The following is a 27,079-nucleotide window of genomic DNA, read 5'->3' on the forward strand; positions in this document are numbered from 1 at the left end:
AGTGAAAAAGTTACTACATGAAAGTATTGTGCTACCAACTCTGACATATGGAAGTGATGCTTGGACCATGTTGGAGGGACAGAAGTCAAGAGTGAGAGCAGTGAAAATGAGTTATTTGAGAGGAGCTCATGGAATCACATGAAGAGACAGACTGACAAATGAGGATGTGAAGGAGCATTGTGGTGTGGATGTGGACGTGATAGGAAGCATTAGGAGAAACACATTGAGGTGGTTTGGGCATGTAGAGAGGATGAAGAGTGAGAGACTGATGTGGAGAGTGTATGTGAGTGAGGTGGAGGGGGAGGCCAAGGATGAGATGGAGAGATGGAGTGGAGAGGTATATGAGAGAGGAGGGTGTGAGCTTGGAGCTGTGCAGTGAAATGGCAGGGGACAGGGGAACATGGAGACAGTTTGTTTGTGGCCACTCCTTATGGGATTAAGATGTTTAGCAATAGATAGATAGATAGATAGACTAGGGATGATGTCAGAGTCACATAAGGAAGAGGAGAGGCCTGTCATGGTCATTTTTGGCAGCATTTTTTTTGGCTCTGGTATACAAAAATTGCCATCAGAGCCAAAATGATCATTAAGTATCCCAGCTGCTTCACCTTTGGCCTCAGCTAATGGAAACTTCATTACTAGCCCACCAGCCTTGGTCTTAAGGCAGCTATCAACTAGTACCAAGTCAAGTACTCCTCTAATGTCCTCTGGTCCCATTTGACTTGTGGGAGCTTCAGCATTGCTCTTTGGTTTTACGATCAGTATCTGTTGGCGACAAATGAATTTTTTCTGGCCATGAGCACTGATCTCAACCAAACCCCCTGGCAGATCTTTCCCCTCCCCCATGAGAGACCCCCTGAACAGCATCCTTAAATGACTTGGCCTGGTCTTGGGTGACAGCAATGGGTGATGAGACTTTGGTCTCCAGTGCCTCCAGTCTGTTTGACACATCTCTGATAGCCTGAATGATCGGCCTAACAACCTCATCCTCCAACTCCTTCTTAGTGGCTTTATTTCCTCCACAGGCCAAAACCTCATCAGCTGGTGCAACACATTGGCTACACAGCCAGCAAAATCCCAGCTGGTGGCTCTTCTTCATAAATGGATAATCATTAGCATCCATATTTTCACATGCCAAATGAACCCACTCGCTGCAGTAGGCACATTTCAGTGCTTGTGCACTTTTTGCTACAGACCTACTGCAGTGAGGACACTGGTGTTGTTTGCTTATGATTGGTGATAAAGAAAATAACAAAATCAAAACAAACAACAACAACAACAACAGCAAAAAGTATATACAATACTACCTGGGATAAACCCAAGTAGCGCCGCCTCTGTTTGTCTCACGCTAATTTAGGAAGGGAAAAAAAGAAGACCAAGAAAACACAAACAAAAGAACAGAAATTAAAAAGCAGGGTGTCTGCGAGGTCACCATGAGCAGGTAGGGTACGACTTGACTACCCTTCCATGAAAGGTAACCCAAACCGAGGTGCCGCAAAAGTGCTGGGATGGTATTTTACAACTTTTCCCAGTTTGAGCTTTATGGCAGCAGCAAGTATGTCACTTAGGCAAGACCTCATTGGTTACAATAATCCCACTTCACAAATTACATAATTTAATAAACAGTCACATAAATAAAAACATTATTGAGAAAAAGGACAAAAATTAATGTACAACTTACAAAATACCTCCACTCATAAATAGCAGGCTAACTGGCAACTCTACACGTAACAAAAAAAAATTGAGAATCGTCAGGAATTCTCCAGCGTAGTCTAAGTAGCAAATCCTGTTTCTCAATAATATAATGTATTGTTTACAGGATGTTTACAGCTATGCTCGTATGATTATTAGCCATTCTTTGGCAGATTCAAGGGTAGACTTTTTAACATTTTTGATGGTTGCTAGTACAGTGACCACTGGACACATGTGCATGAGATATACATTCTCAGGTTTTGTAAATTCAGGCTCTTGAAATCTTCAAGAAAAAAATTACAATTCGAGAAAGTCAAAAAATCAGACCTCAGTTGCAGTTATGGGGATAGATGCTCTAGGAAAAATGCGGTCTTTAGGGGTTAATATCCACCGATGTTGAACAATGCTTTACTGTACTGATGTCAGTGACGTCAAGTTAGTGCGAGCTATAAAAAACTGTGAACAAGTATGGGAAGGGAACAAAGGTCACTGGTATGTGTTCACAACCCTACGCTACCATCGCAAACAGTCAGGCAGTTTGTTTCTGCTCATGTGGCACATGCACTGTAATTTTATGAGTTCCTCTGTGAATGATAGTGAATCACAGGATGGGTTTAGGAAGCCAAAACATACATTGTGAGGTGAGCCAGACATTTCTCTTCACATTGTAAGAAGAAACTGAGTTTAGAACTCTGAAGAAATAATCCTGGGGCTGGCCAAGGTAGCATGCAAATTTCTGAACCCATGGCCATTGAGGAGTTAATAAATCGGTCTGACAGTACTTGTGTTTTGTTTCTGCTGGATTAATCATGATTTTGGATTATTCAGGCACCCTTGCACACCATATAGCCTGGAAGATTGGGCTATCATTGTACAGTAAAAGTAATAGAACAAAGTTATCCAGGAATTTAGCATAGCATGGAAACTTCATTTTCTGTCACATGTAGCTCTTGGTAGATTACTTTTATTACAGGTACGCTAATGGGACTGAAATTGTGTTCTTGGCAGTGACCTAACTGCAGATGAATGTTGTATTTGGACTGTAACTGTGGTGATTATTGTTTTATTCTTGAAAACAAAATTTGTCAGTTCAGGAACCTAATGTGTCACATTCCTAAGAAACTCCACTTATCAATCATAACATACATAACATGAATAAAATATGATCATACTTCCTCTTAATGAACTTCTGCTTCAAGGTTTGCTTTAATACAGCTGAAGTTTTCTGTGGATTTGAAACTAAATGTGCCAAAATCAGCCAGTTACCTCCCAACAGTTTCTGGAAATTGTTGTATAAAAAAGAAGAAAAAAATTATATGTGTCATAAGATTTGTAGCAGTACTGTAGTCTCAGCTTAAGCTTTGATTCTTAGGTGTCTGTGAGTGATTGTTTATTTCCTGAGAGTGATAATTGGTGGTTTGCTACCAAGTTTTTTGTGCTACACTTGACCATCATAATAGTACAGTTCCTCCAAGGGTAATGGAAACCACTCATCTACCTGATTGCAGTCATTAAACTCAAGCTTAAGAATAAATTCAATCACAAATCATCTTCTAAAGCTCTTCTTTTATAGGATTCGCCGTGCTGCTCACTGGGTAGTGAACCTGCGATACTTCGATGTGTTCATCATGATCGTCATCAGCCTCTCTAGTATTGCACTAGCCTCTGAGGACCCTGTCAATGAGAAGTCAGAGGTCAACAGAATTCTCAACTACTTTGATTTTGCCTTCACTGGTGTCTTTGCCATAGAGATGATTTTAAAAGTGAGTTATATTAATTTTTCAAGGTTTCTTGGTATGATCAGTTTGGTATGACTGGTATCCATTATTGTTATTTATAGATGATAATGCATGCAGTAAGGTTCCTTTTGAAATTATTTTCCATTGAAGCCATAAAAATATTTCCTGTACATTGCAACAGTTTGAAATTATTTTTTCCATTTGTTAGAGATCATCTGTACATAATTTTTTTTTCATATCTGGTACAGGTATACTACTATTTTTTTCTCTCTCCCTCTCTCTCTCGCTCTCTATTTTTGGTAGGTGGGGGCATTGCCCATCCACTCACTCGATGTAATGCTGCTCTTTGGCGTCTGCCCTTTCCTCTTCTCCATCCTTCTTTCTTTCCATCATCTTCTGTCTTCCGTTCCTTCATTCTTTCCTCGTCCTTGTTCCTATGGGTGACTTTACACTCCCGCTTCTGTCTTTCTTTCCTTCATTCTTTCCTCTTCCTTCTGCCTGTGGGTGACTCTACACTGAATGACCAGCCAAATGGTTTCCTGTACACCAGGAAACCATTTACTACACTGGGTGGTAACCACATAACCAAAATTTGGCGCCTGGTGGCTTAGCGGGTAATTACAGAGCTCCAATTGGATTGAACCAGTGAAGGTTTATATCCAAGGGATGGTTGGGGTTTATTGCTAACGTAATGCCACTCAGGGATGAGTGAGGCTGGTCACTCTCATCTTAAATGTCAGGACCAACTTGTCTAGCCTTGGGCTTCTACACTTTTCATGGGGTAACGTAGGATTGGATGATGAACGAATGAATGAATATTTTTTTTAGGAGAGGAAAGGGCAGGCACCCGAGAGCAGCACTACACCATCCACTCACTTGATGTAGTGCTGCTCTTGGGTGCCTGCCCTTTCTTCGCTTCCTTCCTTCTTTCCTTCCTTCCTCTTAAGTACTTTCCATTCTTTCTTTCCTCTTCCTTCTGTCTGCAGGTGACCCTGCACTGAGTGATAAGCCAAATGGTTTCCTGTACACCAGGAGACTATTTACTATGTTGGATGGTAACCATATAACCAAACTATAGCATCTGGTAGTTTAGTGAGTGATTCAGGCACTCTAGCTGGATTGAGCCTGTGTAGGTTTATATCCAAGGGTGGTTGGGGTTTTTTGCCCACGTAATGCCACTCAGGGATGAGTGAGGCTGGTCACTCTCGTCTTAAATGTCAGGACCAACTTGCCTAGGCTTGGACTCCTACGTTCCTCATGGGGCAATACAGGATTAGGTGATGATGATGTAATATGTTATTCATTTTATTAATTTACTTTTATTTATATATTTATTTATCTATGTTTCACTTTGTTGTCTTTTGTTAACAGTATTTTTGGATGATGTTAGTTTGTCTGTAAGATGGGAATTTATAAAATTTAGAGGAATGTGTATTTAAAGTGGGTCCTGATATTTGGAGCTGATAAGGATTATTCAGTAAGCACAAAAAACTTTGATTATTCTCACTAATTGGGGATAGAGCTGCTCACATGTCAGAAATGAATGGGTGACTGAAGTGTTTCGTGTCTTCAAGATTCTGCACACAGACCACACATTCTGTGTGTTTGCAACTTCTAGTTTTCTCTGTCTTATCATCGTCATCATCGTCATCATCATCATCATCATCATCATCATCATCATCATCATCGAGACCTCCTTTCCCACCCTAGGGCACGGTAAGGAGTAGCAACGTCCAGACAGGCGAAGCTTGCCCAATCCAATAGGTCGCACTTCCATTCTTTCATCATTCAAGCCCCCAGAATCCTGGCTGTATCTGATATGCCAATAACTCTCACCACATTCTGTAGCTTCACATAATTATTATTATTAAATATGTGGTACGTGGGGGCACTCACCATCCACTCACTCGATGTAGTGCTGCTCTCAGGTGTTTGCTCTTTCCTTTCCTTTATCCTTTTTTCCTTCCATACTTTTCTCTCTTTCTTTCCCTCATTCTTTCCTCGTCTTTCTGCCTGTGGGTGACTTTACACTCCCTCTTCTGTCTTTCCTTCATTCTTTCCTCTTCTTTCTGTCTGTGGGTGGGTGACTCTACTCTGAGTGGCATGCCAAATGATTTCCTGTACACCAGGAAACCATTTACTACACTGGGTGTTAACCATTTAACCAGATTTTTGCGCCTGATGGTTTAATGGGTAATTACGGAGCTCCAATCAAATTGAGCCGGTAAAGGTTTATATCCAAGGGGTGGTTGGGGTTTATTGCTCATGTATTGCCACTCAGGAATGAGTGAGGCTGGTCACTCTTATCTTAAACGTCAGGACCAACTTGCCTAACCCCGGGCTCCCACTGTCCTCATGGGGCAATGTAGGATTGGATGATGAATGAATGAATGAAGATTATTACTATTATCATCATTGTCATTGTCATTGTCATCATCTGGACCTTGTTTCCCACCCATGGGCAGGGTGAGGAGTAGCAACTTCCAGACAGCCCAAATTTGCCCTGTCCAATGGGCCACGCTTCCATTCACTCATCATTCAAGCCCCCAGAATCCTGGCTCTATCTGATATGCCAAAACCATTCACCACATTCTGTAGCTTCACATAAATATATCCGATAGAGTCAGTCTGGCCGCTGTCACATTAAAAAGGGGTGCCAAATCCCTGATCATGCACTTCTTCTCACAGCTTTCATCCAGTCAGTTCGATCTCTCGTCAGTCCCCTAGCCTTACCGACTTCCATACCTCTCTTCCTCACATGCATCCACCATATCCCTCCACCTTCTCTTTGGCCTTCCTCACCTCCTCCCTTCTTGAAATTCACTCGAGTATAACTTATTCACCACTCTATTGATATCCTTTCTCTCCACATGACCATACAGTCTTAGTACACTCTCTTCAATTCTGGTGTCCACAGACTTCCTCACTCCACATCTTTCACTGATCACATTATTTCGTCTCCTATCCACTCTCTGTACTTCACATACATTCTTCAGCAATCCCATCTCCACTGCTCTCACTCTTGACTTTTAATTTTCTTGCCACACCATAGTCTCACATCCATATGTTAAAGTTGGCACTAACACTCCTGCATATAAGCCTCATGCAGCTGCAGCACTCAAGCCTCTGTTTCTTTTCAAGGGCTTCATAGCACCAGCTACATTCCTTCCTTGTGTCACTCTACATTCCACTTCTTGTGCACATTTTCTTCTTTTCTGTCACAGTACCCAGACATTTGAACTCTCACCAATTCCATTCACTGTAATATCACTCTGAGTTACCTTCTCTCTCATCAACCATCACTTTACTCTTTTCTACATTTACTCTGAAGGCACAACACTCACAGACATCAGCAAAATTCTGCACTAGTCTACCAAGTTCTTGTCCGGTATTTGCAAGTAGCACAGTAAAACCTTGATATAACGGACTTCAGTAGACCGGAATTTGCTTTTATCGGAATCGAGGAGCTACCGGACTAAATTCCCACATATCGCAAAAAGTCTGATAAAGCCAGAAGCTGTCTGGACTGCCTGACCACTTCAGCTATGTTCACCACAATAAGCCAAATAAAAGACATGTTTGTCAGTGTACAGTACAGTATTATTATGTATATTAAACTATTCCCGCAACGCCCATCTCAACAGTTACTTCAAGAAACAAGGGATGAGGCTATGGCACACCTAATGTCTGACTTGGCTCATATCTCTGACTGGGGTAAAAATAATATGGTTGTCTTTAATGCTTCTAAGACTCAGTTCTTACACCTATCAACCCGACAAAATCTTCCACAGGTATACCCACTAATGTTTAATAATATTCAGATTAATCCTGCATCATCCTTGAACATGCTTGGGGTTTCATTTACTCGGGACTTATCTTGGAAAGATCATATTACATCTCTTGTAAAATCTGCTTCCAAGAGATTGGGTGTGCTAAGCCGACTCCGCTCTTTCTTTACCCCTGCACAATTGTTGACTCTATACAGGGGTTTTATCCGCCCCTGTGTGGAGTACAACTCTCATGTGTGGGGAGGCTCCCCACATACAGCTCTTCTCAATAGGGTGGAGTCAAAGGCTTTTCGTCTCATTAACTCTCCTCCTCTTACTGACTCCCTTCAACCTCTATCTCTTCGCCGCACTGTTGCATCTTTATCTCTTTTCTATCGCTACTTTAATGGTCACTGCTCCTCTGAACTGTCTGCTTGCATTCCTCCACCTCTACGACGGGCGCGTAGCACCCGTCTGGCAGCAAACTCTCATCCCTTTTCTGTCCAACTCTCTAATGCAAGAGTTAACCGTTACTCCCAGTCTTTCATTCATGCAACAGGTCAGCTCTGGAACTGTCTCCCTCTGTCTGTATTTCCTCCTGCCTATGATCTCCAGTCTTTCAAATGCAGTGTGTCCAGGCATCTCAAAATGATCGGATCTTGAATTTGGCTCTCTATTGTATTTTGTTTTTCTCTTGGAGGGAACTGTTACTGCGGGCTCATGGCCTTTGGTTCCTTCTTCCTCGCATTTAAAAAAAAAAAAAAAAAAAAAAAAAAAAAAATTGATTAATGTAGTGAAGTTATAACACAGTACAGTACCACAGTGATAGTCACAACAGTTTAAAAACCATTCATACTATCCGGACTAATGTCTGATATATCAGAAAAAGTCCAAGTTAGCAGGGGGAAGTCCGGATGTCGCATTTATCGGAATCTTGCATTTTTCGGAGTGGCTTGGGCCCCAATTAGTCCGTTATAGTGAGGTTTTACTGTACTGCAACATCAGCATACAACAAGTATGAGATACTCCATCCTTCACCATTCATTGCCAACGCCATCCCGCTCTCCATTACTCGTGTTTTTACTTCTCTCATCACCCCATCCATATATTGAACAACCATGGGGACATCACGCAACCTTGTCTCATGCCCACATCGATCGTAAACCATTCACTTAGATGCCCATTTACCCTTACACATGCCTTACTACATTATAAAATTTTGACGGCACCTAGCAGCTTACCATCTACACCTTACATATGCAAAACCTTCCACAGTCCGTCTCTGTCTACTTTGTCGTATAGTTTTTCCAGATCTATAAGTGGTTTAGGAAGTGGAGAGATGGTATGGGGCAAAAGGGTTTAAGGGTAAATGCAGATAAAACAAAAGTGATGATATCTAGGGTTGGTGGCGGTACTGTCAAAGACGAGGGAGAGTGGCCATGTGCAGTTTGCCACAAGGGCGTGGGAAGTAATTCCATCTTGTGCGGTGTGTGTGATAAATGGGTGCATAAGAGATGTAGTGGTATCAGAGGTAGACTGCGAGATAATGCTGATTTTATGTGTACGGCATGCCGGAGTGAGCAGGTGGAGATTGTCAGACGTGAAAGGATTGAACTTGCTGGTGAATCTCTTGAGTGTGTGGAAGAGTTTTGTTATTTGGGAGACATATGTGCTGGAGGTGGGGCTGGAGCTAGCTCTGTGGCTATGGTGAGAAGTGGTTGGAAGAAGTTCAGGGAGCTCTTGCCTCTCCTGACATTGAGAGGGCTCTCCCTACGTGCTAAGGGGTCTTTGTATGCAGCATGTGTTAGGAGTGTAATGCTCTATGGCAGTGAGACCTGGGCAGTGAAGGAGGAAGACATTCGCCGACTCAGACATACAGAAATGACAATGATTAGGTGGATGTGCAGTGCGTCCCTGCGTCCAAGGCCTGGAGGGGCTGGGTTTACAATGGAAGAGTTGATAGGTAGGATGGGACTGGAGTGTATTGGTGTTGTGATGAGGAGAGGTAGATTGAGGTGGTTTGGACATGTGGAGAGGATGGAGGATGATAATTGGGTGAGGAAGGTGAGAAGTGTTAATACTGGGCGTGGGGTTATGAGGGGTAGACAGAGAAAGACATGGGACGAGGTCATTAAGTGTGACCTTAGGGTTAAGGGACTGAACAGGGAGGCTGCAATGGATCGTGCAGCGTGGAGAGCCGCCATTAGGTTACCGAGGCCGACACATACAAGCATGTTGGAGCCTTTGAAAACGAAAATAAGTGCCATAAACACCTTATAGCCCTTCTCACAAGCCTTCTCCACCATCTGTCTTACTGCAAATATTTGATCCACACATCCTCTGCCACTCCTATTCATCATTCATTAGGACTTCTAATATCTCTCTTACTTTCTCTATAATAACTTTTCCATATGCCTTCCCTACCACACTCAGTAAACTTATGCCACGATAATTCTTGCACACACTTTGTTCACCTTTATTTTTGTACAGCGATACAGTCACAGCTTTTTTCCACTCTGCTGGCACAGTTTCACTCATTCATGCCATCTTACATATCTCCAACAAGCACTTCATTTTGCTGTCTCCACTACACTTAATACTCTCTGCATACACCTCATCAACCCCAGGTGCTTTCCCATTTTTCAGCCACTTCACAGCGTTCGTCACCTGTGCGAGTCTCATGTTTCCTGGCACTGTTTTTCTTCTCTGCACATCCCCAAAAGCAATCATGTATGCAGTGGCTCTGCTCTCTCTATTCCCATTCATCAGGCTTTCAAAATATTCTTTCCATCTGGTCCTTACTTCATCCCCAGGGGTTAATAATCTGCCACTTTCATCCTTCACACTTTCACATTTCTTTCTGCTGTCACTTCTACAGTTCAGCACCTCTTTCCAGAATAACTTGCATTCATTTTTCTTCCCACATCATCATTTACCTCCTCCTTTTTCCTCTTCACTAGTCTCTTTATGTGCTTCTTTCTCTCGGCATTTTCAGTTCTATTTTCAGTTGAACCCCTGTCCTGTAACCATTCTACCCACTTTTTTCCTCTTTTCCTCCATGGCTCACTTAACTTCATCATTCCACCATGCCGTACCTTTCTTTGTTGTTACTCTTGCCACACCACTCACTGCTTTAGCATTCCTAACTAAGCAGTCCCTATTTGCAATCCACAGGCTGTCCAGGTCCATCTCATTCCAGTTCACTGATTGTAACTCCTCCCCTACTTTGGTCCTGTATTCATCTGCCATTTCTTTGATCCTCAGCATCTTGACTTTCAGTCTTTCTCTCTGACTGCTCCTCTCTCTCCTAGTCCACCTCACTCCTCTCAGTGTGATCTTGCATACAACAGTCATATGATCTGAGAGACCTCCACATCATCCTCTTACGACTCTTGTATCAGCAACCTTTCCCAGCATCGACCCCTCTATGAGCACATAGTCAACCAGGATCCTTTCAACATGATTCTTGGTCCCCCTATACCATGTATAATTATGTGCATCTTTGTGTTTGCAGTATGAGTTACAAATACACAACCTGCTTTCCTGACACATATCCTTCAGTTGCTTCCCATTATCATTTTCTCCTGGTACTCCATTACAATCCATTACTGTATGTCATTCTCCTGACCACTGCCTATCATCCATTCATATTGCCCATTACGATCACTTTATAACGCCAAGGGATTTCTCCCACTGCGTCATCGTTTATTATTATTATTATCATTTTGGTGGTAGGTGGGGGCACTCAACATCCACTCACTTGATGTAATGCTGCTTTGAGTGTTTGCCCTTTCCTCTCTTCCTTCCTTCCTCTTCTGTCTTTCTTTCCTTCCTTCTTTCCTCTTTCTTCTGCCTGTGGTGACTTTACACTCCCTCTTCTGTATTTTTTTCCTTCATTCTTTCCTCTTCCGTCTGACTGTTGGTGACTGCACTGAGTGACAACCCAGATGGTTTTCTGTACACCAGGAAACCATTTACTACACTGGGTGGTAACTAGATAACCATATTATGGTGTCTTATGGTTTAATGGATAATTAAGGTGCTCCAATTGGATTGAGCCTGTGTAGGTTTATATCCAAAGGGTGGTTGGAGTTTATTGTTCATGGAATGCCACTCAGGGATGAGTGACGGTGGTCACTTATCATAAATGTCAGGACCAACTTGCCTAGCTCTGGGGTCCTATGCTCCTCATGGGGCAACACAAGATTGGATGATGAATGGATGGATTATTAATATTATTTTATTATTATTATTATATTTATCTATCTATTGCCAGACGCCTCAATCCCGTTCAGGGTGGCCACAAACAAATCGCCTCCACGTCGCCCTGTCCCCTGCCATTTCACTGCCCCGCTCCCAACTCACCCCCCCCTCTCTCATATACCTCTCCACCCCATCCCTCCATCTCATCCTCGGCCTCCCCCTCCCTCTTCCCCCTTCCACCTCACTCACATACACTCTCTTCATCAGTCTTTCACCCTCCATCCTCTCCACATGGCCAAACCACCTCAGTGTATTCCTCCTAACGCTTCCTATCACATCCACATCCACACCACAACACTCCTTTATATTCTCATTTGTCAGCCTGTCTCTCCATGTGACTCCACAGGCTCCTCTTAAATAACTCATTTCCACTGATCTCACTCTTGACTTGTGTCCTTCCAGCAACGTCCAAGCTTCACTTCCATACGTTAGAGTTGGTATCACAGTACTGTCATGCAGTAACTTTTTCACTTCCATGCTCACTTCCCTGCTTCTTATCACTGTTTTCAAGGAACCAGCAACCTTTCTTCCCTGCTGTAACCTTTCAAGCACTTCACCCTCCAAACCTCCATCCTTACTCATCACACTACCCAAGTACAGTACTTAAATGTACTCACATTTTCCAATTCCTCACCACCCAACCTCGCTGTACATTCACTGACTTCACCTCTCTCAAAGACCATCACTTTACTCTTCCATACGTTCACCTTTAGATTCCATTTCTTACACACTCTCCCAAACTCATCCACCAAGCCTTGCAGCTCTCCTTCGTCTTCACTCAACAACACTATCATCTGCAAACAACAGTACAGGGAGTTTCCAAACACTACCCTCTCTCACCAGGGCCACTCCAACATTCACTACCCTACCTTGTACCTCTTTTATTACCCCATCCATGTACAGATTGAACAACCATGAAGACATGACACATCCCTGTTTCAACCCAACCTTCAAAGAGAAAAATCACTCAGTTCACCTTCCACACGCACTGCAGCCTTAGCACCATCATACATGCTCTTCACAGCATTCAACAACTTCCCATCTACTCCATATATTCTTAATACTTTCCACAATCCTTGTCTATCCACCCTGTCATATGCTTTCTCCAAATCCATGAAAGCCACATACAACTTCTTTCCCTTCTCTAGAAACTTTTCCACTAAAGATCTAAGAATGAATATCTGATCTACACAACCTCTTCCCTTCCTAAAGCCTCCCTGTTCTTCTCCAACTAATTCCTCTGTTCTTTCTCTTACTCTGTCAATAAGTATCCTACCATACACGTTTCCTGTTATACTAAAAAGACAGATGCCCCTATGATTACCACACACTTCTTTTTCCCCTTTTCCTTTGTACAAGGGAATAATTAAACCTGACTTCCAATCCTCCGGGACTCTACCTTCCTCCCAGGCCAATCTGCACTTTTTCCACATCCATTCTACTACTATCTCTCCCCATACTTAAGCATTTCACCACACACTCCATCAATTCCTGGGGCTTTCCCCAATTTAACTTTCTTCATTGCTTCCATAACTTCTATCCTACTGATTTCTTCCTATCTTCTCACCTCCCTCCTCCTCCTAGCCATTCCCCAGCCACTTATACTTGCATTACTTCCATCCTCTATGTTCAACAATTCCTTAAATTATTCTCTCCATCTGCTCACTTTTTCTCCCTTCTCCACTAGTAATCTACCATTTTTATCGTTCACTCCCCAGCTAACTTCACTTCCACCCTGTCTTACTCTTTTCACCTCTTTCCAGAACATTTTCTTACAGTCCCTCCACTTTACACTCAAGTTCCTTCCAAATTCCTCATCCGCTCTCTTCTTACTCTCTCTTACTAAATCTTTTCACCTCTCTCTTTCTTTCTACATATACCTCTCTCTTCCGTCTCTCAACTTCTTCCACGCCCCTATTTCTCATCCATTCATTGTATGGTTTCTTCTTTTGTGGCACAGCCTGTCTCACCTCTTCAGTCCACCACGCTGTTCCTTGCACGCCCCTCCGTCTTCTCTTCCTCCCACACAGCACATCACATGCTGCACATATTTCTTCTGTAAATATCCTGCACACACCTTCCACGTCCCCCATCTTCTCCAATTCATATTTGCCCAATCGTTCCTCCACTTCTCTCTTATACTCTGCCTTTTTCTCATCCTCTTCTAACCTTTCCACTCTCCTTACAAATACTCCTTCTTCCCGTCCCTCCCTTCGTCTATTTCTCCATCCTAATTAGACCTTGATTCTGGCTACTACCAAGTAGTGGTCAGAAAGTCCACTCCCCCAACCTCTGTAAGCTCTTGCATCCATTACACACTTTCACATCCTTTCATCGACACACATAATCAGTCATTGCCTTCCTTTCATTCAGTTCACCACCCACCCTTCTCATCATTCGCCATGTATACCTGTGGATCATCTTGTGCCTGAAGAGGGTATTGGCTATCACCAACCCCCTCCCAGCACAAATGTCCACTAACGCACTGCCATTCTCATCTATCTCAGCAGGCACACCCCACTCACCAACTATTCCATCCACCTTCACATTCCCTACTTTACCATTCGTATCACCGATCAAAAACACTCTCTCATTCCTTCCAAACTTTTCCAGGCACACTTCCACACTTGTCCAGAACTCTTCTCTCACTCTGCTTGCACGATCTTGGGTTGGCGCATACACACACACAATCACCCACATTTGTATTCTAACTTTCAATCTTACCCACACAATCCTTGACCCAACTGATGCATACTCTCTTATGCTCTTCTTCCATCTTTTACTCACAACTATACATACTCTTTCTTTTGCCATCATTCTCACCTACTCCTGCACATATACCCCATCCATACTCCCATTCTCTCACACTCTCACCTCTCCATTTCGTTTCAATTATTCCGTATACATCAACTTTCGCACCCTCAAGCACCTGGACAATCTCTCTCTCTTTCACCTCATCATTCGCTCCCCTTACATTCTAAGTTCCGATAACCACGTCCTTTGTCCGGTCCTTGGTCGTCATCTTTTGGTCAGTCCTTGTTTGAGGCTTATTGTTTGTCTTTTCAGTTAGTTGTGTTCCTGGGAGGGGCACTAACCCTCCGCCAACCCTTTTAGTCACCTTTTATGACAAGCAGGGATACTGGGGAAGTATTCTTGAAAAAAACCCTACCCCCAGGGGTATTATTAATATTATTATTATTATTATTATTAGGGGACTGACAAGAGACCGAGCTGGCTGGATTAATATTTTGAGGAGAAGTGCATTATCAGGGATTTGGCACCTATAAGACGAGTATCTGCATATCCTGTCCAAGGGTACTAGGGCCAAAGGATGGGTGTCTGCATATGCTGTCACGCCCCCCACACCCACACATCATCCCCCCTCACCCCCCCCTGCAGTCCCCCCACCATCCCATCCCTGAACCCCCCAACCACCACCCAACTCCCCCCACCACCCCTTACTACCCCTAACCCTCAGCCTCCCACCACCCCTTACTACCCCTAACCCTCAGCCTCCCACCACCCCCACCTCCATGCCCCCCACAACCCCCAACCATCTGCTACTCCCCTACCATCCCCCCACTACCTACTGCCCACCCCCTATTCCCACCCACCCCAATCCCCTACCTCCCCCACCCCCACACCCCCCATCCCCAAACCACCCCACCCCTCCAACCCCCCACTCTATCCTCAAATCACCCCACCCCTCCAACCCCCCACTGCCACCCCATCCCAGCCCCCCACTTCCCATCACCCCCATTCCCACTCTACCCCCCCACCCCCACCCCCCACCTCCCCCATGCACCCAGCCCCCCTCCCTGCACCACCCCACAACCCCTTACCCCCCCACACAATCCACTACCAACCCCCAGAAACCCACCACCATAACGTGCCCTCTGATTATGCCGTCCTGAGTGTATGTCAAAATATTCCGATGCCTGTCTTCTAGGGGTTAACATGACAGCATCCTGACTGACTGTTGGATACGTTTATGTGAAGCTACAGAATGTGGTGAATGTTTTTTGGCATATCAGATAGAGCCAGGATTCCAGGGGCTTGAATGGTGAGTGAATGAAAGCATGGCCCATTGTATTGGGCAAATTTGGGCTGTCTGAACATTGCTACTCCTCACTCTGCCCTAGGGTGGGAAGGGAGGTCTGGATAATGATGATGATGATGATGATTTTTGTTATTATTATTATTTTTTTTTTTAATTTTTATTATTATTATTATTGTTGTTGTTATTTTTTTATCACTATCATTACTATTTAATCGTTTTCGTTTCGTTTTCGTTTTTAAAGGCTTCAACATGCTTGCATGTGTCAGCCTTGGTCACCTAATGGCGGCTCTCCACGCTCCACGATCCATTGCAGCCTCCCTGTTCAGTCCCTTGACCCTAAGGTCACACTTAATGACCTTGTCCCATGTCTTTCTCGGTCTACCCCTCATAACCCCACCCCCAATATTAACACTTCTCACCTTCCTCACCCAATTATCATCCCCCATCCTCTCCATTTGTCCAAACCACCTCAATCTACCTCTCCTCATCACAACACCAATACACTCCAGTCCCATCCTACCTCTCAACTCTTCCATTGTACCCAGCCCCTCCAGGCCTTGGACGCAGGGATGCACTGCACATCCACCTAATCATTGTCATTTCTGTACGTCTGAGCCGGCGAATATCTTCCTCCCTCACTGCCCAGGTCTCATTGCCATACAGCATTACACTCCTAACACATGCTGCATACAAAGACCCCTTAGCACGTAGGGAGAGCCCTCTCAATGTCAGGAGAGGCAAGAGCTCCCTGAACTTCTTCCAACCACTTCTCACCCTAGCCACAGAGCTAGCTCCAGCCCCACCTCCAGCACACAACATGTCTCCCAAATAACAAAACTCTTCCACACACTCAAGAGATTCACCAGCAAGTTCAATTCTTTCACGTCTGACAATCTCCACCTGCTCACTCCGGCATGCCGTACACATAAAATCAGCATTATCTCGCAGTCTACCTCTGATACCACTACATCTCTTATGCACCCATTTATCACACACACCGCACAAGATGGAATTACTTCCCACGCCCTTGTGGCAAACTGCACATGGCCACTCTCCTTCGTCTTTGACAGTACCGCCACCAACCCTAGATATCATCACTTTTGTTTTATCTGCATTTACCCTTAAGCCCTTTTGCCCCATACCATCTCTCCACTTCCTAAACCTTTCCTCTGCCTCCCTTTCATTTTCTGCAATCAACACCAAATCATCAGCATACAACAACTCCCACGGGAGTCCGTTTCTAAAGTCACGTGAAAGGGCTTCAAGTACCATGATAAACAACATGGGACTCAAGACTGACCCCTGATGCACACCAACATTCACGGAAAACTCATCACTCAAATCTCCATTCACTCTCACCTGGGTGTGAGCACCCACATACATGGCCATAACTACCCTAACCAGCCACTCCTCCAGGCCAAGCTTTCTCATTGCCCACTTCACCACCTCTTTAGGGACTCTGTCAAAGGCCTTTTCCAAATCAACAAAAACAAAATAAAGATCCCTTCTCCTACCAATATATTTTTCCTGAAGCTGTCGAACAATGAACATGGCATTAGTGGTCCCCCTACCTGGCATAAACCCAAACTGCATCTCATCAATATTCACTCTTTCTCTAATCATACCTTCTAAAACTCTCTCCATTACCTTCATTATCTGATCTAAAAGCTTTATACCTCTATAATTTCCTCTTTCCAGGGCATCACCCTTCCCTTTATACACATTTACAATTACACTCTTCAGCCAATCATCTGGGACAACACACTCATAAATAATCCTATATATCAGGCCAGTGACTAAACTCACCCCTATATCGCCTGAGGCCTTCAACATTTCGGCAGTCAACCCAGACACACCTGCTGCCTTCCCCACCCTCATCCTGCCTATTGCCTCACTCACAGTAGCAGTATCAATCAAAGGCCAAGGGCCAGACACTGGATCTGCTGGCTCCAAACCTTCCCTGTCCCAGTCAGACTCCTCATTCAACAGCTGGTTATAATGCTCTCTCCATGCATCTTTAATATCCTCACTGTTCACCACTACCCTTCCTTCATCATTCTTCACACACTGCTCACCTATGATATCCCGATTATCCCTCTTCACCTGACCTGCCACCCTAAATATATTTTTCCTTTCCCCATGATTTAGGTTATCAAGTAATTGTCTCTGTGACTCAGACTTTACCCTATATACCTCTCTTCTAGCCCTATGCTTGGCAGCCAAATATTCCTCTTTGCTACCACCCTTCTTCCATTCCCGGAAAAGCCTTCTTTTCTCCTTAATTGCAGCTTCTACACCCTCATCCCACCACCAAGTTACTTTATGTCTTGGTGGTCCTCTTGTCCAGCCGCATGTTACATCAGTAACTCTCAAGAAATTGTTCTTGAGGGCTCTGTACTGTTCATTAATGCCTCTGTCTACAGCTCCCTGTTCAGCCACCACTCTCCTCAACTCACTATAGAAGGCATCCCTTACTACTTGGTTTTTCAGCTTCCATATTTTCCTCCTAGGTACATAAGTCCTCTTTTTCATCACTTGTTCTTTAAGCACCATATCACAAATCAATAGTTTGTGCTGCTGCACACACGCCTCACTTCCTATAACTTTAACATCCCTCACTAACCTCCTATTGGCCCTCCTAACCAGAAAATAATCTATCTGACTGCTATTTCCCCCAGACTCATACCTAATTAACCTACTGTCTCTTTTCCTAAAATATGTGTTGCACACAATCATGTCCGTTGCCTCCCCAAACTCAAGTATCCTTTCCCCTTCTGCATTCCTTAAACCATACGCACATCCCCCATGCACTCCTTCATAACCTTGTGCTGCTTCACCTACATGACCATTTAAGTCCCCTCCCAAAATCACTATCTCATCATCCCGCATACCACCCACTACACGTATTAAATCATTCCAAAATCTATCTTTCTCTGATTCATCCAATCTTGCCTGTGGAGCATATGCCGATATAATCGCAACTATCTTTCTTCCCAACAGAATTTTCACTACCAATATCCTATCGCCTACTCTCAAAATATTCATAACATATTCCACCCATTTCTCCGCAACCATCACACCAACACCTCCATATCCGTCTGTCTCCCCCTGCCAAAACAACTTATAGCAACAGTCCTTCCCAACAATCTTTCTGGCTGATCCACCACTGTACCGGACTTCCTGCAAACACGCCACATCCACCCACCTCCTACTGAATGCCTCAACGACTTCCCCTGCTCTTCCCCTCAAACTTCCCACATTCCACGAACCCACCCTCATCCCCATGGGTGATTTACTGTCCTCAGGCTTGCGTGATGCTAAAGTGGCAGCAGATGAGAAGTGGGGTAGGCGGCTTACAGAGAATTTTCAACAGAATAAGAAAATGTTTTGGAAGGAGGTGAAAAGGGTGCGAAAGGGACAGTCTGGGAAGGAAGAACGAGTAAAAGCAAAGGATGGAAGGATGTTAATTGAGATGGATGCAGTAAGGAATAGATGGGCAGAGTATTTTGAAAGATTGTTAAATGTAGAGGAGGAAAGGGTGGCTGAGATTGTGGCAGATGGAAGGGTGCAAGGAATAAATGTGTTGGGAGAGTTGAATGATTCTTTGATCACAAAGGAGGAAGTAGAGGAGGAAAGGGTGGCTGAGATTGTGGCAGATGGAAGGGTGCAAGGAATAAATGTGTTGGGAGAGTTGAATGATTCTTTGATCACAAAGGAGGAAGTGGAGAAGGCAGTACAGGAGATGAAAACAGGGAAAGCTGCAGGTATGGATGGGTGTGCTGTGGAATGCCTGAAAGGTGGTGGAGTGACCATTGTTGACTGGTTAGTAAGATTGTTGAATGTGTGCTTTGTGAAAGGTATGGTGCCAATTGACTGGGCAAGTGCTTGTGTGGTCCCGTTGTATAAAGGCAAGGGTGATAAGTATGAATGTACTAGCTTTAGGGGTATAAGTCTGTTGAGTGTTGTAGGTAAGGTTTATGGAAGAGTGTTAATTATGAGAGCTAGAGAGGGTACAGAGGGAGTGATTGGTGAAGAGCAGTGTGGCTTTAGGAGAGGGAGGGGATGCGTGGATCAGGTGTTTGCTGTGAGACAAGTGTGTGAAAAGTATTTAGTGAAAGGCAAGGATGTGTTTTGGGCATTCATGGATTTAGAGAAAGTGTATGATAGAATTGATAGGGAGGCTTTGTGGACTGTTTTAAGATTGTATGGACTTGATGGTAGGTTACTAAAAGGGGTGAAAAGTTTTTATGTAAATAGTAGAGCGTGTGTAAGAGTGGGAAATGCTGTGAGTGACTGGTTTCCTGTGAGAGTGGGGCTGGGACAGGGATGTGTGATGTCGCCTTGGTTGTTTAATATTTACATGGATGGTGTTGTAAGGGAGGTGAATGCAAGAGTTTTAGGTGGAGATCTGAGTCTGGTGAATGTTGATGGTGGAGAGTGGAATCTGAAGCAGCTGCTGTTTGCAGATGATACTGCATTGGTGGCTGATTCAGAGGAGAGATTGAGACAGTTGATAGAGGAGTTTGGAAGGGTGTGTGAAAGGAGGAAATTGAAAGTAAATGAGAATAAGGGTAAGGTGATGAAGTGTACGAGGTTGGTAGATGGTAGGGGGATGAATATAGCTTTGAATGGCGAGTTGCTTGAGGAGGTAGAGTGTTTTAAATATCTAGGGTCACATGTTGCTGTGGATGGAAGAATAGATGCAGAAGTGAAGTTTAGAATAAATGAAGTAGGAAAGGTGCTGGGAGGAATGAAAAATGTGATTAGATGTCGTTCACTTAGAATGGATGTAAAGAGAAGGTTGTATGAGGGTGTTGTGGTACCGACTGCATTATATGGGGCTGAAACATGGAATATGGGTGTAGCAGAGAGGAAAAGTTTGAATGTAATAGAGATGAGGTGTCTGAGGAGTATGTGTGGAGTGACGCGTATGGATCGAGTGCGAAAGATGAAGTGCGAAGGAGAACTGGAGTTGTTCGGGAGATGGCTGGTAGAGTTGAGCAGAGGGTGTTGCGATGGTTTGGGCATATGGAGAGAATGGATAATGAGCGATTGGTGAAAAAGATAACTAGATCTGATGTGAGAGGTGTAAGGCTGAGAGGAAGACCACGAATAGGATGGATGGACAGTGTGAAGAGAGCACTGGATGCGAGAGGGATGTCTGTTGAGCAAGGAAGAGTGGCTGTGCGTGACAGAAATGAATGGAGAGAAATTGTGAATGAATAAGTGATGACGCAGCCCTGAGGGGATATTCTCCCACATTTGGTCTGATCAGCTAGTCAGGTCAGGTGCAGGTAAGGGGATGGGTCTGTAATGATGTGGCAGGGGTAAACCAGCTCCGCTGTCAGGCCCTGCTGCGGATGTCACTGATTGCATTGCGCAGTTGACCCTTGTGCGGTGTGGTGCGGTGAGGATCTGTCCATTCTCCCCTTGGGGCTAAGATGTGAATGAATGTGTTTGAATGGATGAGTAAATGGGGAGTGTGTCGTTCTGTCTTGGCTACCTTCTTTTCCTTGGGGGAAGCAGCCTAGGTATATAGATAGATAGATAGGCTTGCTTTGAAACTTATTTTGTTTTGTCATCTTCAGTATTAATAAAGGGGGACAGACACAGCACAGGTCCCACTCACTGCACAGTCTCAGGTCCTGGCATTGGATCTGGGACCCCTAGCCCACCAGCTTACCAGTGGCTGTGGTAGTGGCCTCGGGGCACCCTGCCAGGACAGCTGCAGGGACACCCCCCAAGCGCGTCTTGGCACTGCAACTATCCCGCCATTATACACCCACTGATAGGGCAGCCTCCTGGGGCGCTACTCCCAGGTTCGGGCCCCTCTCTATTGGGCGGAAGCGGCAGCCTGGGAACCGCAATGCCCTGTACCCTCTAGCACAGGCCCGAGCCCCATCTCGCCCTGGACCCACGATCTATGCTGGCGGAACCCCCGCCACGCCTCTCCCCAGAAGTCCGCCACTAGGTAGCGGGGGCAGTGTTTTCTGGCCGCATGCCCTTGCTGGCGCCAACCCCTGTAACGTAGTGGGATACGTTGTGTGAAATGTAAAGTGCATGTGGTGTACTGCATAGATAGTTAATGTATTGAAAAAATCTACAGTATATTAATCACAGGAATATGAACTATGTATATGTTCAAAGGGGGTTACACTGCAAAAATACTTAAAAAATAGCTCCTCATTTAACACAAAGAAATCTTAAAATCATGCAAGCAGCCATAAAGTTTTATTTTACATCTTGAACATCTCAGTTTTGATTGTTCCTTTCATCTGTATCTTATTGTTAGATGTGGATGTCCTTTCATGGAGACATGATAGGTTTATCTTATACCTCTCCTTTCCAACCACCTACAAAGCTGCTTATCCTTTTCCTCCTATGCTTTTTATCATGATGAGATTGAATGTTCTTGACCCATACTAAAACAATTAGGGTACTTTTCTTTTGACATAATACGGACTTTATTCTTAGTGAGTATTGACCTGGGTGTTTGTACTGCTTGCAATTTAGTTACATGGTGTTATATCTGCAGTGTTTTTTTTATATGCCTTTTAGTAACTGTTTATTATACTCTGGGTGCATTTACATACACTTAAATTACATTGTTAGATTGGCTTTTTTTTCCATTGGCTCAATATGGTTTTATTTATCACTAAAAGTTCACACATGTATTGTTTATTTAATTGAGATATTAGTGCCCCTCCCCAGAAAACAACTAACTAAAAAGACGAACAAGAAGCCTCAGACAAGGACTGACCGAAAGATGACGATCAAGGACCGGACGAAGGACATGGTAATCACAACATGGAATGTAAGAGGTGCAAATGATGTGAAAGAGAGAGAGATTGTCCAGGTGCTTGAGGGTGCGAAAGTTGATGTATATAGAGTAATTGAAACTGAATGGAGAGGTGAGAGTGTGAGAGAATTGGAGTATGGATGGGGTATATGTGCAGGAGTAGGTGAAAATGAGAGGGCAAAAGAAGGAGTGTGTATAGTTGCGAGTAAAAGATGGAAGAAGAACATAAGAGAGTATGGATCAGTTGGGTCAAAGATTGTGTGGGTAAGATTGAAAGCTGGAATACAAATGTGGACGATTGTGTGCGTGTATGTGTCAACGCAAGATAGTTCAAGCAGAGTGAGAGAAGAGTTCTGGACAAATGTGGAAGTGTGCATGGAAAAGTTTGGAAGGAATGAGAGAGTGTTTTTGATCAGTGATACAAATGGTAAAGTAGGGAATGTGAAGGTGGATGGAATAGTTGGTGAGTGGGGTGTGCCTGCTGGGATAGATGAGAATGGCAGTGTGTTAGTGGACATTTGTGCTGGGAGAGGGTTGGTGATAGCCAGTACCCTCTTCAGGTATAAAATGATCCACAGGTATACATGGCGAATGATGAGAAGGGTGGGTGGTGAACTGAATGAAAGGAAGGCAATGACTGATTATGCGTGTGTGGATGAAAGGATGCGAAGATGAATAATGGATGCCAGAGCTTATAGAGGTTGGGGGAGTGGACTTTCTGACCACTACTTGGTGGTGGCCAGAATTAAGATCCAAATAAGATGGAGAAATAGAAGAAGGGAAGGACAGGAAGAAGGAGTATTTGCAAGGAGAGTGGAAAGGTTACAAGAGGATGAGAAAAAGGCAGAACATAAGAGAGAAATGGAGGAACGATTGGGCAAATATGAATTGGGGCAGATGGGGGACATGGAAGATGTGTGCAGGATATTCGCAGAAGAAATATGTGCAGCATGTGATGTGGTGTGTGGGAGGAAGAGAAGACAGAGGGGGGTGCAAGGAACAGCGTGGTGGAATGAAGAGGTGAGACAGGCTGTGGCACAAAAGAAGAAAGCATACAATGAATGAATGAGAAATAGGGGCATGGAAGAAGTTGAGAGGTGGAAGAGAGAGTTATATGTAGAAAGAAAGAAAGAGAGAGGTGCAAAGATTAGTAAGAAGAGAGCAGATGAGGAATTTGGAAGAAATTTGAGTGCAAAGTGGAGGGACTGTAAGAAAATGTTCTGGAAAGAGGTGAAAAGAGTAAGACAGGGTGGAAGTGAAGTTATCAGGAGAGTGAAAGATAAAAATGGTAGTGGAGAGGGGAGAAAAAGTGAGCAGATGGAGAGAACACTTTAAGGAATTGTTGAACATAGAGGATGGAAGGAGTGCGAGTATAAGTGACTGGGGAATGGCTGGGAGAAGGAGGGAGGTGAGAAGACAGGAAGAAATCGGTAGGATAGAAGTTGTGGAAGCAGTGAAGAAAGTTAAACTGGGGAAAGCCCCAGGAATTGATGGAGTGTATGGTGAAATGCTGAAGCATGGGGGAGAGATAGTAGTAGAATGGATGTGGAAAATTTGCAGATTGGCCTGGGAGGAAGGTAGAGTCCCCGAGGATTGGAAGTCAGGTATAATTATTCCCTTGTACAAAGGAAAAGGGGAAAAAGAAGTGTGTGGTAATCATAGGGGCATCTGTCTTCTTAGTATAGCAGGAAAAGTGTATGATAGGATACTTATTGATAGAGTTAGAGAAAGAATAGAGGAATTTGATGGAGAAGAACAGGGAGGCTTTAGGAAGGGAAAAGGTTGTGCAGATCAGATATTCATTCTTAGATCTTTAGTGGAAAAGTTTCTAGAGAAGGGAAAGAAGTTGTATGCGGCTTTCATGGATTTGGAGAAAGCATATGACATGGTGGATAGACAAGGATTGTGGAAGGTATTAAGAATATATGGAGTAGATGGGAAGTTGCTGAATGCTGTGAAGAGTATGTATGATGATGCTAAGGCTGCAGTGCGTGTAGATGGTGAACTGAGTGAATTTTTCTCTTTGAAGGTTGGGTTGAGACAGGGATGTGTCATGTCTCCATGGTTGTTCAATCTGTACATGGATGGGGTATTAAAAGAGGCACAAGGTAGGGTAGTGGATGTTGGAGTGGCCCTGATGAGAGAGGGTAGTGTTTGGAAACTCCCTGTACTGTTGTTTGCAGATGATGCTGTGTTGTTGAGTGAAGACGAAGGAGAGCTGCAAGGCTTGGTGGATGAGTTTGGGTGAGTGTGTAAGAAACGGAATCTAAAGGTGAATGTATGGAAGAGTAAATTGATGGTCTTTGAGAGAGGTGAAGTCAGTGAATGTACAGCGAGGTTGGATGGTGAGGAATTGGAAAATGTGGGTACGTTTAAGTACTTGGGTAGTGTGATGAGTAAGGATGGAGGTTTGGAGGGTGAAGTGCTTGAGAGGGTACAGCAGGGAAGAAAGGTTGCTGGTTCCTTGAAAGCAGTGATAAGAAACAGGGAAGTGAGCATGGAAGTGAAAAAGTTACTACATGACAGTATTGTGATACCAACTCTAACGTATAGAAGTGAAGCTTGGACATTGTTGGAAGGACACAAGTCAAGAGTGAGATCAGTGGAAATGAGTTATTTAAGAGGAGCCTGTGGAGTCACATGGAGAGACAGGCTGACGAATGAGGATATAAAGGAGAGTTGTGGTGTGGATGTGGATGTGATAGGAAGCATTAGGAGGAATACACTGAGGTGGTTTGGCCATCTGGAGAGGACGGAGGATGAAAGACTGACGAAGAGAGTGTATATGAGTGAGGTGGAGGGGGGGAGAGGGAGGGGGAGGCCGAGGATGAGATGGAGGGATAGGGTGGAGAGGTATATGAGAGAGGGGGATGTGAGTTGGGAGCAGGGCAGTGAAATGGCGGGGAACAGGGCGACGTGGAGGCGATTTGTTTGTGGCCACCCTGAACGTGATTGAGGCGTCTGACAGTAGATAGATAAATAGCTTATGTTCATTCTTTGATGTGTGTTTTCAACTCAGGAAGTGGTAGGTATTCCCATTGCTGAGTAGAATCATCTGTTAATAGCTAGAATAAACTTTGAAGTGCATCATTACTTGAGAAAGGATTTATTTAGCTTTAGTTTGGTGGCTGGTTTGCCATGATATTTTGTTTAATATGTTTGAAAGTTGTTTGGTAGGTTCACAGTTGATATAGCTGAAGTTTGGGTTAACATGGGTTGATGTAGTGAGGGTTTGCTGTATGGCAATCCCTCGATATGTATGGATTAAGTGTTAACTTAGGATTTAATGCACTTGGAATCTGCTCACTCAGAGATCTATGACTCATTATAAAAATTTCTGCGATAACTATCCCTTCCATATGTTAATGTTTTTTGTGACAGGATGTGATTTAGTTATTTTGCTCAGGCTTCCACCAGATGTTTTTATTTTATCTTGCACCAGATGGTTTAACTGAGAAGGGGAGAACCCAATCCAGTGGAGAGCTGGAAATTGTTTTGATTAACCTGTGGGGTAGGAAGCCACTTAGGTATTTTAACTAGGTATTTTGCTACTACCAGATGATATTCGGCTGAGGGGACCTGTGCACTTTTCTTATGTTAATCCAAGTTTACTGTTGTGTGGCATTCTTACCTGTTCCTCCTTTAGTATAGGCTCAGCAGCAAATGAAACTGTTAATTAGTTTTTAGCTCTTTCATACTATCTGCTGTACATACTTCCTTATTCTTATCATTTTCTCATTTATGTCAGTGAAAATATCAATGCTATTTGCATAGCAAACAGCCCTGTAGACTACATATCACTTCTCACCATTAGTTCAAATAATCACTCAGTGTTTTATCTGCTCTTAAGTAAGGCCATTGATCTCACAGAAGTACACTGTATTTGCTGTCAACATTATGCCACCTATTATTAGGTAGTGTGGCACCAGTAAACAAAGCCTGTTCTGTAGAAAACACCATACACTGAGCAAGATGCACTTACCATCACAGCACTAACCACTGCCTCTTCCCCTCACAGGTTATAGACTTAGGGGTGGTATTCCACCCTGGATCTTACCTCAGGGATTTTTGGAACATTTTGGACTCCGTGGTTGTCATATGTGCAGCCGTTTCGTTTTGTTTTGATATGATGTGAGTAGACGTGCACCCTTTCTGTCTTGTTTTACCTTTAAGTTACCACTAGATGTTGTGTGTTTTCACCGTGTAGTCTCCTTGTGAAGTATGCAGAGGATTTAAGTTTTTGGTATGAACTTGTATGTAGCATTTATTGTTAGGTAGTATCAGCCATTTTAAATATTTCCCCATATGTGTATTAAGTTTAATTTAGGAATCATGTAACTTTATATATGCATAGAGCTTTTTAGAGCATATGTTAATGTAACTTTATAAATGCATAGAGCTGTGTAGAGCATATGTTATAAGAACTATATGAGCTAAGGGGTGACCAAGTAATTTGGATATTGTAGGTTTTTGCATCACCAAAAACCAATCATTACTCACTTGGGAAGTCATGCAGCCACCTGAAAGGTTTTGGCCACATTCACCCAAAACATATGATCTTCAAGGGAATATTGTAGTGGAAGGTGGTGGCAACCATCATCACTCACGTTATGTAGTGCTGTCTATTTCTTTCTTCACCTTTGTCATTCTTTTTATGTGTCTGCCGTCCTCTTTTTGTACATCTTCCTTTCCATCCAGTCACTTTTTATTACTCTTCTTTCCACTTTAGATAATGCTACACTGTGACAAGTCTGTTGGT

At 43.8% G+C, this 27,079-nt stretch overlaps 1 protein-coding gene across 1 annotated transcript in view; it reads left to right on the forward strand.

The window, feature by feature from the left end:
- Nucleotides 1–27,079, forward strand: part of cac (calcium voltage-gated channel subunit cacophony) — a 2,326,612-nt gene that overhangs the window by 1,091,455 nt on the left and 1,208,078 nt on the right. The window contains exons 25-26 of the mRNA XM_080268748.1: nt 3,266–3,455; nt 26,339–26,451. Of these exons, the coding sequence (XP_080124874.1) occupies nt 3,266–3,455; nt 26,339–26,451 (303 nt within the window). The remainder of the gene's footprint in view (nt 1–3,265; nt 3,456–26,338; nt 26,452–27,079) is intronic.

The sequence above is a fragment of the Coenobita brevimanus genome, chromosome 29 (assembly GCF_032717465.1).
Source record: "Coenobita brevimanus isolate Jiangsu-jjx chromosome 29, ASM3271746v2, whole genome shotgun sequence".
Lineage (NCBI taxonomy): Eukaryota > Metazoa > Arthropoda > Malacostraca > Decapoda > Coenobitidae > Coenobita > Coenobita brevimanus.